This window comes from Bombus flavifrons, chromosome 7, assembly GCF_040668555.2.
Source record: "Bombus flavifrons isolate JBK064 chromosome 7, iyBomFlav1_principal, whole genome shotgun sequence".
Lineage (NCBI taxonomy): Eukaryota > Metazoa > Arthropoda > Insecta > Hymenoptera > Apidae > Bombus > Bombus flavifrons.
Genome location: NC_138448.1, coordinates 13,665,939 through 13,682,006, shown reverse-complemented (window position 1 = coordinate 13,682,006; position 16,068 = coordinate 13,665,939). Strand labels below are relative to the sequence as shown.

Below are 16,068 nucleotides of genomic sequence, written 5' to 3'. Positions count from 1 at the left end.
TTACAGTTTACATCGCCTACGCCCTACGCTATCAGCTGTTTCGCTTTTATGTGTTGTTTCATACGGTGATATCGTACGAGTAGTGTATTCGTTTACTTTTACGTTTACATACACTTTTATATAGGGGAACCTATCTTAGTTTAATGAAAATGTTATACAACGCGAAGGAAATGTTAATGAAGCAAATCAAAATTTAAAAATATTTCGAATAAGTGTGCTTAACTTTTTGAGGTTAGATTCGAAAAAAGAGTTTTATAGGAACTATTTATTTCATTGTTCATAATCAATGAAGACGCATTAGGAATCCTACTCCAGGACTTAAAAGATGTAAGTACAGTATTATACAACTTTTTTTTATAGTAAACACATATATATATTCATTTGTATGAATGCTTATATGTACGTATGTACATCGAACTCTCTTTCTCGCTTTACACTTGTATGTATGTGTACGTATCTTTACGTAAATACATAAAAAGTACATATTCAATAAACATCATCGCATCTTGTCATGCCGGACTACTTTTTTCATTATTACACTACACACGTAACTGGTTTCTGATTCGTTTAAAATCCGCATTGCAGTTTCTTCTAACCTAAAAGTTCAATATTTCTAAACAGAACAATGGGCAGTTATAATACTAAGTACTCGTTGTGGAACAGAACAGAATGCGATAATACGAATAGAAATGTTGGCAATCGTTATGCTGTTGGCAAATTTTTGTGCAATAAGCGTCGATGAAACGAGCACAAGGACAGTCGTGGAAAAATTCAATAGTGCTGATACGTTAGGACTTTTGATGCAGTAATAAAAATAAAACGGAAAAAGTAGCGAAAAAGATAGGATTTGATGAGCGAAAAAGAGAGAACCGAGAGAAAGAAGTAAAAGAGAATTTAGCTAGTTTCGAGTTTCGATCAAATTAGACGCAATGCGTCGAGAGGGTCTGCCAGGAGACCACCGCAAGAATACAAAATCGTATTGCATTGAAAGGCAAGCACGAAACCATTTCAGTACTTCTTACTTACTTGCCTATTGGCAACCTCGTCGATTCAAATCGGATCGGCTCGTATCATATCGTTTCGAATTGTATTGTATTGTATCAGTCACCATGCCTCGTTCTTTCAGGGGCTGTTTACTTCTCTGATTTTGTTCGTATTGTCGTCAACCGATTTCTCTCTCAGAGAAAAATCGATATTCAACGATATCTCTAAACTTTCGTTGCTACATTCCGAATGTTTTATATCGAACATCGCATTAAGATGTATTTAAATCAACAGAAAAGGAATGTCAGGAAAAACTGCCTCTTCTCCGATTTCAATGATTTTGAAGTATGTTACAGACATCAACATTTTGAACAACTACTTCTTATGCATATAAACGATAGTCGATCGTGGTTTCCAAGATATTCGCAAGAAACTGTCGGTACCATCATGGTGAATTCTGCCTATATTGTGCGTGCGCAGCAGCGTATTCATCATTACGGTGGTCGGATAAAATAACGCCTAACCTAAATCTAATTTTTATCTTTTGTGTATAGTTTATATAGGTTTGAATTAAATGTCACTTTACCCAGGCGTCGCGCCGTGACGCGGCCAACAACCAATAATGACGTATAGGCTGTTATGGACGCACAATTATAGGCAGAATTCATTGTAGCGATGCCGATAGTTTTTCGCAAATATCTCGGAAACTAAGGCCAACCGTCGGTTATATTTAAAGGAAGAAGCCGTTGAAAATGTTGATTTTTATAATATATTCGGAAATCATCGAAATCGGAGAGGAGATAGCAGTTCCCTATAGTTTCGCCAAAAATCGATTTCCTGAACTCGAAAGTAGATGTAAGGAAAAGATTCGTTTCCGCGTATCTTATTGGTTAATTCGCGTTTTAACGAGGTGCGAGAAAATCTATATGCGTCTTGGCAAACAGAGACTATCAGCTACGCGCTTGAATGAAAGCAGAAGTATCGTTGTCTCCAACTTCTATTAATGTCAAATAACATAAAGTAAGTAGATTATGTACGAATGGACCAACTCTCCCTCTATCTGCTACTATCTTTTCTTTCCCCTTCCCTTTCCATCCTTTGCAGTTGCATTAGCGCAATAGGTAGCTACATACACGTGTCGACACACGCAAATTGCTCCGCTACAAAAGATTACCGAAAATACACAAATCGAACTTGTACGTTTATTACAATTTACGGAATGTGCAAAACGAACCATATTACGGCTGATCTGTATGTGGAATGATGAAAATGACACGATCTCGCTGGATAGAATCGCGTGACAAAAATAATTACACTATATCGCCCTGCAATACGAGATTACCTTTATCGTCGCATCTTCGTTAGCTAGCATTTTTTCCTCGTTCATCCAACGACCGAGTTTAAATTCAGAATAATCATCTCGATAATGATATTTTCGACAAGCATAAAACGACAAATCGAAATCGTTTGGCTGGTAAGCCGTGTATAACAGTTGCACTGCGGTGTAAAGTATTCTACCGCGTTACGTTTTACGTAATAATGCCGTTAAAAATTCTGTCTCGTTTAAGGCAAATTGGATCGGCCGCAGGCGAACCGATTAAAATCGACCAGACAACTCAAACAGATACCTTGTCGCGCTATTTCAAAGCTCGTCCGAGCCGTGCCCGCTATATATCTATAATTACTAGATACGCTATATAAATACATACGTACCTATACATTTTTCTTCGCGAAGCCATGTCTCATCCCCGCATCCTGATAATCCTGTGGATGTTTGTTTATTTTTATGAATCATAGGCACAAGCAAGCGCTGCCACCGCGCTTTGCGGACTAAAAAAGCGAAGCCAACGCGGAGAAAATGAGAGCGCGGTATTGAGAAAAATGTTTTGACTTTGGGCGTAAAGTTTCATTGGAAAAAGTTTAGGAGAATAATCGTCTGGACGCGAGATAAAAGATTCGAGGGACACAGCCTCTCGTATCGTGTAAGATCTCTTCTCACGATATCATCGTATATTTGCCAGTTTTCCGGGATAGCGCCACGAATAGCGCCACGTTTGTCGTAACCTCGATACGTTGTCGGGACAGAGTGGCAGAGCATCGGCAAACTCATGGCGCCGCCCGGTTTTCAAACTTTATTCTACGCGTTACGAGTTGGCTGGTTGGATCGTTTCGAGTCCGGGCTACTATCCTTAAAAGAGGCAAAGATCGAAACTTTCGGAAATAGACGATATCTCCGTAGCGTTAGTTAATTGTAAGTAGAAAGCTAGTCTTCTCTAGTTTTGTTTCTACTTTTTCTTCTCCTACGAAAGGGGATCGAGCAAGCGAGCGACAGAGATAGAGACGGGGATAGAAAAAGTAGAAACGAAGGGAGAAGGAAGAACGAACGCGAAAAGGAGAAAAGAGACGCAGTGAATCAAAGCGAGAATGGGTCAGAGAGAGGTGTCGGGGGAGCAATGCGGCTGGGGTGTGAGGGAGGAGAGGGCAAAGGGACGGGGTGTATCGGAGGGTGAAGTTGCGCGGAGTGGAAAGCGGATAAAAGAGACGGGAGGATGCGCGCAGGCGTGAAACGGACGCGGTGAACGCTCGGCATCCGCGTGGCGCGAGTTAGAAGTTGGCTTCGCGCTTTTAGTCTCAGCTCGTGTCCCTTGTCTCGTTCATCCTCGTTCACCCGTCTTCGTAGAGGAACGAAGAACCAAGAGTCGTTGCCGAGACGTCGAATTCGTCCCGACCGAGTCTCGAGTCGTGGAACTTCGAAAGGCAAGGGGAAAGGAAAGGAAAAGAAGTTAAGAGAAAGAAAAAAAGAAAAGGAAAGAAATGCATGGCGTTACGATGAAGCATGTCGATGATCCGGTCGGTGTTGACCGTTCTCATGTTTCGATGTTTGGTACGAAACGCGTCCTTTCGTAGCATCGAAAGAGCACATTTCGATGGAAAGCGCGGCCGGAAAAAGAGAAAATGTCCGAGAAGTGTACAATCGGCGAGCCGCAGATACAAAAAGTGGGACATGACGACATTCTCGAAGACAAAATAGGGAAAAAGAAAAGTACCGCGCAACGACGATGGCGCATCCTCGCTAAGGCGCTGATCGGTCCTCAGGAACCAATTTCGGTGGACACGGAGGACGAGATCTCGGTTCGCCGTTTCACCAGTTTCGACTTGTTAAGAGTCGACCGCATGGAGAGCAGTGCCGCGGATCCAGATTCCGCAGTTTGGTACGAATATTCGACAGTTTTAGAGAACAAGCTGTTTACTGTAGAGATCCGTCGATTAAACAAGAATTTTACGGCGAACGAATTGATTGGTTTCAACAATACCGGCAACATCTGCGTCTGGCCGTCGGAGGAATGTTTGGCATACTATTTGTTGAAAAACCGACAGCTGTGTCGAAACAGAAAAGTCCTCGAACTCGGCGGCGGTATGAGCTGTCTGGCAGGGGTGATCGTCGCCAAGTACTGCGATCCGAAGGAAATCGCATTGACAGATGGCAACGTGACCAGCGTGAACAACGTACGACGTATCATATTTAGGAACGGTATGACCGATTTCGTGGATTGCGGCGTGGTTCAATGGGCCAAAGCGGCCAGGGCGATCAGGGCAGCCAGATCGGTCAGGGCGTTCGCACACCCGCACCCCAACGGCCTTCGAGTCAAGGTGAATTCTTCTTCTCGCGTCTATTACGCGTCTCGTCTTGCTCACGCGCGCGCCCCTCTATCGTCTCGTGCACCTCCTCGTAGAGTAGACCGATGATGATAGGGAAGCAGCAACTATTCGATACACGATGGGAACACGCGGCGCGCATTACATACGCCACGCGGTAGCCCCGCTAACCTAACGCACCGCATCGCGCGCGAGCTTTCCAGCGTTCGTCCTTTCTCGAGCTTTTCCATCAACGAGAATCGCGCGTGCGCGCTTTTCCCTAGCACGATGCTACGGACAAATTCCAGTTGGTCCGCCGCGACCCTTTATGCTTGAGCTTTCTCTTCTTCTTGACCGATCGCGATCCGTTTTTGTTCCTTCGAGAATCGCGAAAACGTTTACCCTTTGAACGAGATACGCTCGCGATTTCCTCGATACGTTACGCTAATCGTACCTGCGAGTCGACGATTGAAAAATTATCGCCACTACGTAATTCGTTCGATCCACAACGAACACGACGACCACAATGTCTCGTTCGCTGCCGCACCAATTACATTTCTCCTACATCTCGTACCGCATTAATCGTTTGCTCGATCGATCGATGTTCCTGTGTCATCGTGATTGAGATCGTTGTCGTCGTCGTCGTCGCCGTCGTTGCTGATTAAAGCCGCAAAGTGCAACGGAATTTTCACTCGTCGTTCGATCGAAGCTGTTCGAGTGTTCGGTAAAAGCTTGGGAATTTCTGAATTGAATTTTTACCGGTAGAGTTGGACTGGCGGCGCCAAGGATGTTGCAAAATTTACGGGAAAGCTATACGACGTGATCCTGTGCGCGGACTGTCTCTTCTTCGACGAGGCTCGGTCAGACTTGGTGGAAACGATCTACGGTTGGCTGGCAAACGACGGCGTCGCCTTGGTGATGGCGCCAAGACGAGGATCTACTTTCGAGCAATTCACCGAAGCAGCGGTAAAACGAGGTTTCGTCGCGCGGCGAATAGACCGTTACGATGGAATGATTTGGTCGAGGCATCTGGAGTTGTTGGAGCACAGCCAGGAGTATTGTCCAGACCTCCATTATCCGATCCTTTTGGAGCTGACCAAGCAAAAGAAAACGTCACCCGGATGATACGTGTCGATCGTCGAGCAGCTCGCCAACAAGATCACCATCCACATCCACATCTAGATTCAAAGAGTTCCTCCCTGGCCCATTTTATCTCGATTCCGGGCCATTCCCTTATACCATTCCGTTACTACCCGACTAGTTTAGCTTTTCCACCCGATCGATTTTTACCTCTTTTTCTCTGCTTTTTCCTCTATGCAGTCTTCTCTCGAATACGCAATCGAATTTTTTTCGCCATCCATATCCGTTCTTCAAATATACCTAATATTATAAGTAGCTACCAATTTAAAGCAACTACGAACGTGAAATCGTACTATCGAGTATAATCGAATCGTTGGAAAACGCATTCGATGAAACGTTGACCGATATACATACGTGTTTTTACTATTAAGGGGGTATTCTAGTTTAGAAATTTAAAAAAATCGAAAATTTTTTTTCATATTTCCAAAGTTTAGACATTCAAGAATATGTCCTTAAAAGGATTTTTCAAAATTTCAATTATTTTATGAGTTACAGCCATTTTTGTGACGCAGCATCTGCTCCGGTCCGACCGGGACCAATGTGCAATAAACGGTAGACGCTGCCCGAGTACCTACGTCTCAAAACTTTAAACGCGTTTTTCTCGAAACTACTTTTTTCGAGTTGGCGTGCACGATATCTCAAGTTCTAATGAACAGATTTATTTTAAATTTGGTCTGAATATTCCTTATATACTCCTCTATCGTCCGGATCACGCTCAGCTCAAAATCTTTAATATTACTATTTTTTGAACGTTCTGAATTGTCAAAAAAAACGTGCGAAATAAGAAATTTTTTTTCAAACGGCCGTCATTCTGTGAAAAAATGTTGTATTGACTTTTCCAAGTTTCAGACGATAGCGGCATCCATACTAATTAAGAATCCGTTCGCATTTTTTGTTTCGGATGACCAGAAGGGTTGATACCATGCACGCCACGACACCCCATTTTTTTGGCAGCACCCACTTTGCCAGCTCATAACTCTTTAAATATTGAGTTTTTTTCAGTGAATTTTTTACGTAATCTCGAAATATCAATAAACAAATGCTAAAAAGAAGGATAGCAAAAATATTTTTTGTTTCGCTTGTACAGAGCTTCAAAAATCGCCCGAAATTCATGCCTCTAGACCAGAACACCCCCTTAATCGATAGTTACGGTTAAAGATTGCTTTTCCATTACACGATACACGTTACCCGAACGAGTTGTAAACGATAGTATTTCAAGTACCTGATGTTAGACTGATAGAAGTGAAAAATGGCAATGGCGATTCTCGTAAGTGCACTCGGACAGCTTATCGCTGCGAGAATAGAAAAGAAATTGGCATTCGTACGTATCTAGCGTGGATTATACAAATAGTCGTGTGATTGTACGATAAAAGAAACGTAAAGAAAGGACACGGTGAAGGCGTATACGGTAACATGTATACACGGTTTATCCGATAACGCTTGTTTCGTTCCTCCCCTCGTTAGACTTTAAGAAATCAATTTTTCCTAAAAACGGCACACGTTTGTCGGCGTTTGAAGAAATTTCGAGTTTTCTTTCATATTTCACGCTGTTATGACAGCAACGGTCGGCATACGAGCAGATCGAAGCTAACGACCAACGTCAATCGCTATCGTAAATCTTCTTCGTGAATGCTTTTTGCCGTTTATATGCCACCTTTTCGATCTAGCTTTCAATCGAGGGTCCAAAACGATCTTTCTACAAGATAAAGACGAAAGACTTTTTTACATGTAGCCGTATGTATATACGTACTATGGATCCGTATATCGTTGCGCGTTTCAGCAGCTCTTTAAGTTCGATTAAAATTATATCTTTTTTTTTTTTTTTTTAAATAAACGATCCAAAAACGAATGAACTTTCAAATTAATCCAGTAATACGGTACACGTACAAAGTGTATATACATCGCGGTAAATGCCAATTCGAACTACGCGATTAATATTTATACGTACGCGTAAATATTTATTCGTTTGTATGGATTCGACGAAAATGATTTTTCTGAAATATCTGAAATCCTGATGATTACCAAGTATAGCACAATTTCCTCCCTTTCCTGTTTCCTCCTTCTCCTCGTTCCTTTCTTGCTTTATCCTTCTTTTACCTATATATTTTCTCTCACCTTTTCCTTTACAACCGAGTTGCAGCGCAGACCGAACAATTACTACAAAGGACCAACCTAGTTCAGCATAGTCAAAGCTACCAAATTTCCATTGTTGCGTACTTATCTGTATCTTTACGGAGATAACGACGAGTATTTGTACGTACGTGCGTATGTGGGTATAGATGTATGTGTGTCAGATATGTAAGGAAATTATTACAAATAAAATATTTTCACTTATTCCTTTGAATATGGCATTTTGCGATCGATCCCAACCGTCTAGCAGTTTTTCGACTAGATCTAGTGCTAGCCAGGTGCTCTCGCGCAATTTCACTTTCCTGTCAAACGATAGAGAACGTCAAACGGCGTTCTGCAATCTACACGTGCTGTCTTTTCATCGATTTTATACGTATACTTTTCTACGATATTTTTCTTTTGCTTTCCGTCTCGCGTTATCGTCATTTTCCTCTTCTTTTCTTTCTTTCTTTATGTCTTTCTTATTTGCACGATATATTTCCGATTCATACGATCGATTGCTAATCGACTAATAATTATGTAGTACGATCATCGTAATTTGTGCAGATTATTTTTAGCTTTCTGTTGAAAGGTTTGGGTAGAAAGTACGTTCATCGTATCCGTTTACATATTTATTATTAGTACTTGGTAGATGTTTACTGACCTTCCCCTATATAGAACTACAATGCAATGCAATCATGTATGGCGTTCTCATCGATTGAAAAGAACGCTGTGCCTGTGCTATTATTAATCGCCGTTAATAGTCACTGTTTATTGTACGGAAAAAAGTGATGTAATCAAGTTCCGCGTTTCGAAAATTTATCGATAGAATCGCCGTTCGAAATCCTGATGCATCTCATTGACAAGTAAAATCGACGTCGAATCGTTCGCAAGCTGTATTGAACCTACCAACTGGACTACCGAATTGTAACGTAACTGGTTTGTCACTGTTTTATAGTTGTGTTATCGTTGTTCATAAAACCCACGTGGACTGCTCGCCATTCGAAGAAAATAAATGCACGGATATTCGTGTAAAAATACATGGGAGATCATCTTTTTACGTTAATCGATGGACAATCAGAGTGAAATTATTCAACTATTAAGCATCGTAAGCAATTCTCCTGCTTTCCAATCGTAGCTGCCTTCCAGCCACTGATAAACAAACGCATTGATCGAATTGAGCAACTCAAATGGCATTTATCGAATATTGGTGCATAGAGACTCGCAAGAAGAAAGAGAGAGCGCGCAAATGCGAGAGTAAAGAGCCATAATAGGATGTTGCTTGCGCTTCGTAGATAGGACTACTCGAAACAGGCCACATGGAATAACGGTGAAACAACAGATAAAGATTTTCCCTACTTGCGTGTATATTTAGAGCGAGTCGAATTGGAACAGTTGGTCGTTTATCAGAATTTTCATATCGTCTAGCTGTTCCATCGTTAATGAGAATGACATCGCTGCTGTATGCATTCATCTATATTGATTTCCAGCATTGGGCTCGTTATAAATTGTATAGGTTCTCGTGAATGTTGGTGTTCTCTAGTAAAAGATATTCGTCGTGATAAACGACACGATGTGTTTTATTCGTTAATCGTGAACAGTGGCAAAAAAAGATGAACAAGCCACAAAGTAACGACATTGATATTGCAGGCGGTTTATAAGACGCGTCTTTTAAACGTTGAAACACGTATACAACCCCCCAAGATAAAATTAGAACAAACCACGAACCTTTTTTCCGCTCGAGCGTAGAGCTATAAAACGATGTAACAAACCCGGTTCGGAACGGCGCCATATATTTTCAAATTATTTGGCCGTCGAAATTCTCTTTTAAACAATTTCAGGCAAATTCTCGATCTAACAATCTAATAACGTAACGATAATGTCTGTAAGCTTCGAGGAAAAGGCTTTGAGCGCCCGAACATGTAATACTTATGAACGAATAAATACGATCGCGTTCCATCCTGTACCATCTCTCCTGTCTAAAAATAAATCGTTGCGTAAAATTAAGGGCGTGCCTGATGGGTACATCGTGGTGGTCGTGGTCGTGATCGTGATCGTTGTCGTCGTCGTCTCGTCGTCGTTGGTCGTCGTGGAAATTACATTTCATAGGTGCCAATTGTTTTTGGCTGGCCGCTACTCGAAATTTATCAAAGATTTTTCTGATTCGCAACAAGCTAGTTTCGCAAGCTAATTCTCCGTTTTAGCAACTTCATCCTACGTCCTACGGATGATCATACGATTGGACGATTGCTTAAAACGAATCCCTCTGTCAGCATCATTTCAAGATGTGTACGATCATTCTCGAAAAAATTCCACCCGCTTTGGATATAAACGCCTATCTTGATCAAACACTCATGCCAAAAAGTAAGCACGGAAATATACTCTGGTGTTGGCCGATTACAAGAACGGCATCGTGGCTGACGGTTCTATTCGCGTGCTATACGTTCGACTGGCGAGGATGCTGGTGGATTTCGAACCTCGAAGAATTTTGCCCTCGCCCTCGCTGCAAACAACTACGTACACCGAACGTCCTATCGCGCCTCTACCGAGCGCACTTCTGTTCCATTAAAAATCGAGAAATCAGCAGGAAAAAGGTCGTCAATTATAGATAGATAAATCTGTTGCCACGTGTACTATGAAACGAACGTGCTTAATAGTCATAATGTTGCGACAGAGAATTGCGGAAAGTACGAACGATCCACCTAACACAAAGATACCAGGGTACCAATTGGCTCCTAGACGATTAGCTAGTTGGCCAACCTTAATCTTCCCGCTACCTATTTATAGGCTTATGTTACTATTAATACACGCTCTATTATTGTCATAACGTGGCATTGTTGAAGGAATTGCGATTTGTTCGATGGACGACTAGCGAAAATAAAAAGGTCGAGTATTATCGCAGACAAAACGCGTTCAAACGAACGAACGCAATCATTCGATCATGTAAATTTCAGTAATTCCCAAAGCTACGATACGATTGTCTAATTGCCAACTAATTTCCAACGAACGTTATTAATCTCTCCTTTCTTTCCTCTTTTTCTTTCTTTCTCAATAATTTGTCTTGCCGCAAGAGTAATCCAGATCGTCCCATTGGCGTATGGAACATCGTGCATGGTACGCGAAAAGAAAGAGAAGAAAAATACAGAGGAGTTGTATTAAATTTTGTTCCAGGGCGGACTATTGGAAATCTCAAGGTCGTAAATTTTGTGACTTCTGTAAGTGTTGGATTGCTGACAATAAACCTAGTATCGATTTTCACGAAGGCGGTAAGAAGCACAAGGAAAATGTTAGCAAACGACTTAAGGAAATCCACAAGAACAGTGCAAAGCAGGCGAAGCAAAACAAGAAAATCGAAGGCGATATTAAGAAAATGGAGAACGTACGTTCTTTTTATTTTTTAGATGTGCACGCGCTGTTAATGAAATAAAAAATGTGCAAGGTATTATTCAACGAGTATTTGAAATGGTTAATTGTTTCTCTTTGTTCCTCGCATTTAGGCAGCTATGGCCGCATACTTGAAGGATGTAGAAAACAATACGAGAGATATGACCGCGGACAGAATCATCAAAGAAAAATTCAATCGGTTAGAAACAAAAGACGTGAGTATTTGACATTACCTATATTAATGAAAGCATTGCATTAGTGGAATCTTTCGTTATCTTAATTCGTTTTTGACAAAAGGAAAAAGAAAGGAGAAAATGCATACATTGCAGGTGCCGTTGAATTTCAATCGTGTAGCGACAGCCACTACAGAAACACAGTTTAAGTTTAAAGGTGAAAATCAACAGGTGAGAATTCAAATACCAATCGATCGTTCTATCCTCAACAACCTCTTTAACGTACTCATCCGTGAAAGCTTTCGACAACTATAACAACAGACATTGTAACATTTCAGTTTTCTCAGGAAATCGATCCATGTGATCCAACTCTTTCGAGACATATAACACAACAATCGAAATCTCAGCAAAGAGGCGATAATAGGAATCAAGGGAAAAGCAGAATAGGAAAGGGAAAAGGAAAAGGGAAAAGAATTGTGGAAGACGAGCGTCCTGCGAAACCTGTTCAAAAACTTTGGTACGAAGCTCTCAGTCCCGAAGGGTACACATATTATTGGCACATCGAAAGCAATGGTGAGTACATATTATATCCGTGTATGTATGTGTATCAATTTCTAACTTTTTTCTACTTCGTCTTTTTCTCTTTTCCCTTCTTTTTCTTCTTTTTTACTTTTCGCATAATTCTCCGCTTCAGTTAATTATAGTTCTCTTGGTATACATTTTATACGCTAGAATCCGTTTGGGATCCACCAGAGGAAGGATACATGACGTTCGCGGAACAAGAAGAAGAAGCAAAGGAACAAGCGCTTCAAGAGGAATTATTAAAACAACTGGAGAAGGAAGAAGCGATCGCAAATGCGGACATCCTCGAAGAGAAACGAGCCAATGCCGAGAGACAAAAGTTGAAGGAACTGAGAAAGGTATCCGGTACCCAATCACAGCTAGGAACAAATGAAAATACAGCAGAGAAAATGGAAACTGGAACCGAAGAGGAAAGCCGACCGTATAGGCGAGACTATAGCATTCCGCTAAAATCGCATCCATATGGACCTTGGCAAACTGTTCAAAAGATGTAAGTATTGTTCTGAAATAACACACGCATACAAAACAGAAAGAGGGTAAAAGGAAAAAATAAAACAACGTTCGAAAATGTTCTGTTTCAGCGAAACGAAACCGGTGGATTTTCAGTTGCCACAGCAAAAGCAACTGCAATTACAATTACCCGTCTTTGAGAAAACAGAACCGACGTCGGTGCAAAGAACTTTCAGAGAAAAGATTATCACGCAAATCGACGTAGCTGACAGTGACGATGATGGACAACCAATTAAATTTAAGAAACGAAAAGTTGGTAATAGAAATGTACGACAAAGATTAACCGATGACTGATAATAATCGTGCCAATGATTAACGTGTATTTGATCGAATGTTACACGTTATACTCATTTTAATCGCACGAACATATCATTCTTGTGTTCTTTAGAAATTACACCGTTCATTTAGTATAAATTATCCCAAGAACTCAATGATTCTATTATTTTCTTACGACTTGTGTAGATTCTTACTAGAGAACTACAAACAAGATCCAAATAAGATGGCTATATTTTAAGCATATTTAAAAACAGATATCACATGTATGAAATGATAATATAAGATGAAATATTTTTTTCATTGGTAGTTTATGTAACACAAGTTACATAAAAGACAGCAATTTCTCTTCATTCAATTGATTTTTTCTGTTTCCTTTCCCGCTACACATCATACGAATGTGTTTACTATACGATCAGGTACTTTGACAAAATCTAATATATCGTCCGACTGACGAATGGTGAAAAGCGTTATTTACAATGTTCTCAAATTAGTTCAGGTAGCGGTGCATTTCTTTTAGCAATTTCATTTGACGAAACATATTGCTTATTGTCTAACGCGTAAAAAATACCGTTAAGTCGATCCAAAATTACTTGACGAGGTTGCCCCTTCGTTTCTGGGATAAGAATAAAAATAAACGCGAAAGTAGTCGCGCAAAAGATCCCGAACAGAAAGAAACAGCCGTGCATACCTAACAATGCGAGTACACTTGGAAACAACTTAACGACGACGAACGCCATGCCCCAAGTGGTAAACATCCCGAGAGTTACTATGGAACTCGCAACATCTCTGCTAAGTATTTCCGAAGAGATCACGTATGGACCTGGTCCCATACCTAAACCATATGCGATCATATAAACGGACAAGGCTACTATTGAAATCCAACTGAACTGGCTAACATCGTATCCAAGCGTTTGCAGGTAACAGAACACTCCGAGCACAAAGTGACATGTGCCCATCCCTAAACAGGAGGTTAAAAGCAACGGTCTTCTACCAACTCTTTCCACCAACGTGGTAGATAAGCACGAGCCGAACACTTGAATCACGCCCACGATAATTGCCGAACTGTTTGGTGACAGTGAACTTCCTGATATCTTAAATATCATTTCTGTATAGCTTATCTGCGGAAAAGAAAAGGAACATGTCAATATAAAAAAGCTGACCAACGTATACAGTCGTGCAAATGTTTTCTTACCATAACAAATATCCCGGCAAGTTGTTGTCCACCGAATAGCCCCAGTGTAATGAACAATCCTTTGATCGTTGCTTGGTCTCGAAACATCTCTGACAGCTTGTTCGTCGATCGTCCCGGAACGTCCAACTCTTTCGCTTCTTCCTGTAAACGCGTCATTTCTCGCTCCATCGTCGCCTTGTGTCCGCCTCTCAACCATGTTAGAGACCTACAGGAAATACGAAAAAGAACGTCGCGCCAAAATTGTAAACATTGGCGAAAAAATTGCCCATGCTTACCTAACCGCTTCGTTGATTCGATTGCGTCGCAACAAATACACAGGCGATTCCGGTACGAAAGGAAACAGCACGATGTACGATAAAGGTAATGCAAGCATTATGATCGAGAATAGCCGATATGAGAGCACAGCTCCAAGTATATAGCCAAGAAGAATGCCGCCATTCAACAAGAATACCAGTAGGCTGCCTAACATTCCTCGTATTCTATCGCTCGCGATTTCAGACACGTACAGCGGCACCAAAAACAATACCATCCCACCAGATATACCCGCAAAGAAACGCGCGATAAATAAGTACGTTTGTTGCGTCGCGATGATAGTAAACAACCAATTGAAACAAAGTGCAAAAGCCATCAAATAACCGGTCATCTTACGCCCGAATCTATTTGCTATCGTGCCGACTATCAAACTCGTTAAAGCAGCTGTTATGCATGTGATCCCGGTCAACCAGGATGCTGCTTCGTTCGTCATCGGCTCGTTACCCACCGGCGGATTCTCACTTTGTAGTTGCGGTATCGTTGGCGATTGCCAACCTATCGTTGTTCCAAGCGACAGAGATGAGATGTTTGCTAGAAAAGAACACGTTATTACTTCTAGTTCTCTCTATTATAAGCTATGCCTACCTTCACTCCCATCTATTCGACGATACTCACCGATTAGCGCAACGACAAGTTGTCGAAACCTCCCTGGCTCGTCTATCTTACTCCCCTTAACCATTGCTTCCCTTATAACTTTCTTTTTATCTATCTCACCCTACCTTTTTCTCGCCCGATTCCCCTATTGCAATGCTTCTTTATCCCAAAACAAAATACGTACTCTCCTGTCTATCTGTCTGTGTGCTCGCCCATCTACCCGTTCAAAATCCTTACTACTGGAGAACTTTTCTATTCTATCTTCCTAATAAACGGTTTTCTTTCCCTGTACGTTAACGCAGTCTTTCTGCCGCCAAAACTTCGGTACTTTGTTCAATTTATACCGATCGGTAATCGTTTCATTACCGAACTCGAATAAGTCAAATATAGTTGTCTTATCTTTTATTTCGCCTAGCTCCCTTATTCTGTGTGTACACGACAAACAATCACGTATTTGTCATAATCACTTTCCCCGCCATCTTTTTTTACTTTTCCATTCTTATTTTCCGCAAATTTAAATTCAATTCTTATAACAATATAAATTCTCATTGTTCTTCCTTATATTAGTTCTTTGTTTTCCTATTAAACGTGAACTTTAATCGTTATTACAAGCTTACGAAAAATATTTTCAATTCTGCAAATAAAATCGTTTCACTATCGTCACCTCAACATAATTAAACATTCCGCTATGATTTACTGCTAGTTCTATGTTACCGGCTCTTAACTCGGGGTTAATTTACGATCTCCTACCAGTATCTTCAAGCGAAGGGTTTTAAATTAACTCATATACTCCCATGTACATATCAATTTTTGGTGCATAATTCCACGTAATTCGTCATGCGACAATACTATGATAATATCACAAATAACTATATAAGTACTTATGTTATATATTGCAATTTTACAATGATAAGTAGAATTCCACTAATTAGAGCGATTATTTGATAAAATAAAAGAACTGTTCATGGCAAATTTCTTAATCATTGCCTAGGCAGATTCGTCTGTCTATAAGCAGCACCTATCGCATCAATCATGCTGGTGCAATAAACTCTTTCTTTACCAACTACAGTTATAACTTTATGTTTCTATCATCTTGCTTTTAGAATATTGGATGAACAAATAGATCATTTTTGATAAAAATATTATATAGTTAGTTAAATATATACAACACATATT

General features: G+C 40.7%; 3 protein-coding genes across 5 annotated transcripts; 2 read left to right on the top strand and 1 right to left on the bottom strand.

Annotated features, from left to right (window-relative positions):
* The first annotated feature begins 5 nt into the window (after positions 1-5).
* On the top strand, positions 6-13,149 carry LOC138181639 (WW domain-binding protein 4). Of its 3 annotated transcripts, none has more exons than XM_069116659.1 (7): positions 6-327; positions 11,041-11,248; positions 11,367-11,468; positions 11,583-11,657; positions 11,765-11,999; positions 12,159-12,498; positions 12,590-13,149. In XM_069116659.1, coding segments are annotated over exons 1-7 (1,185 nt in total). In that variant the 5' UTR covers positions 6-325; the 3' UTR covers positions 12,813-13,149. The 3 variants fall into 3 exon arrangements, with proteins under 3 accessions (XP_068972760.1, XP_068972759.1, XP_068972762.1); XM_069116658.1 differs by lacking the exon at positions 6-327 and adding an exon at positions 1,973-2,004; XM_069116661.1 differs by lacking the exons at positions 6-327; positions 11,583-11,657 and adding an exon at positions 1,973-2,004.
* LOC138181641 (calmodulin-lysine N-methyltransferase) lies at positions 3,487-6,124 on the top strand. The gene is made up of 2 exons (XM_069116664.1): positions 3,487-4,635; positions 5,386-6,124. Exons 1-2 carry the CDS (start codon positions 3,940-3,942, stop codon positions 5,743-5,745), a joined length of 1,056 nt encoding a protein of 351 aa, XP_068972765.1. The 5' UTR covers positions 3,487-3,939; the 3' UTR covers positions 5,746-6,124.
* LOC138181634 (facilitated trehalose transporter Tret1) lies at positions 12,798-15,272 on the bottom strand. The gene is made up of 4 exons (XM_069116646.1): positions 14,914-15,272; positions 14,262-14,829; positions 13,987-14,191; positions 12,798-13,912 (listed from the first exon to the last, which is right to left on the bottom strand). The coding sequence occupies exons 1-4, from the start codon at positions 14,975-14,977 to the stop codon at positions 13,277-13,279; spliced, it is 1,473 nt and encodes a 490-aa protein (XP_068972747.1). The 5' UTR covers positions 14,978-15,272; the 3' UTR covers positions 12,798-13,276.
* Positions 15,273-16,068: the final 796 nt, after the last annotated feature.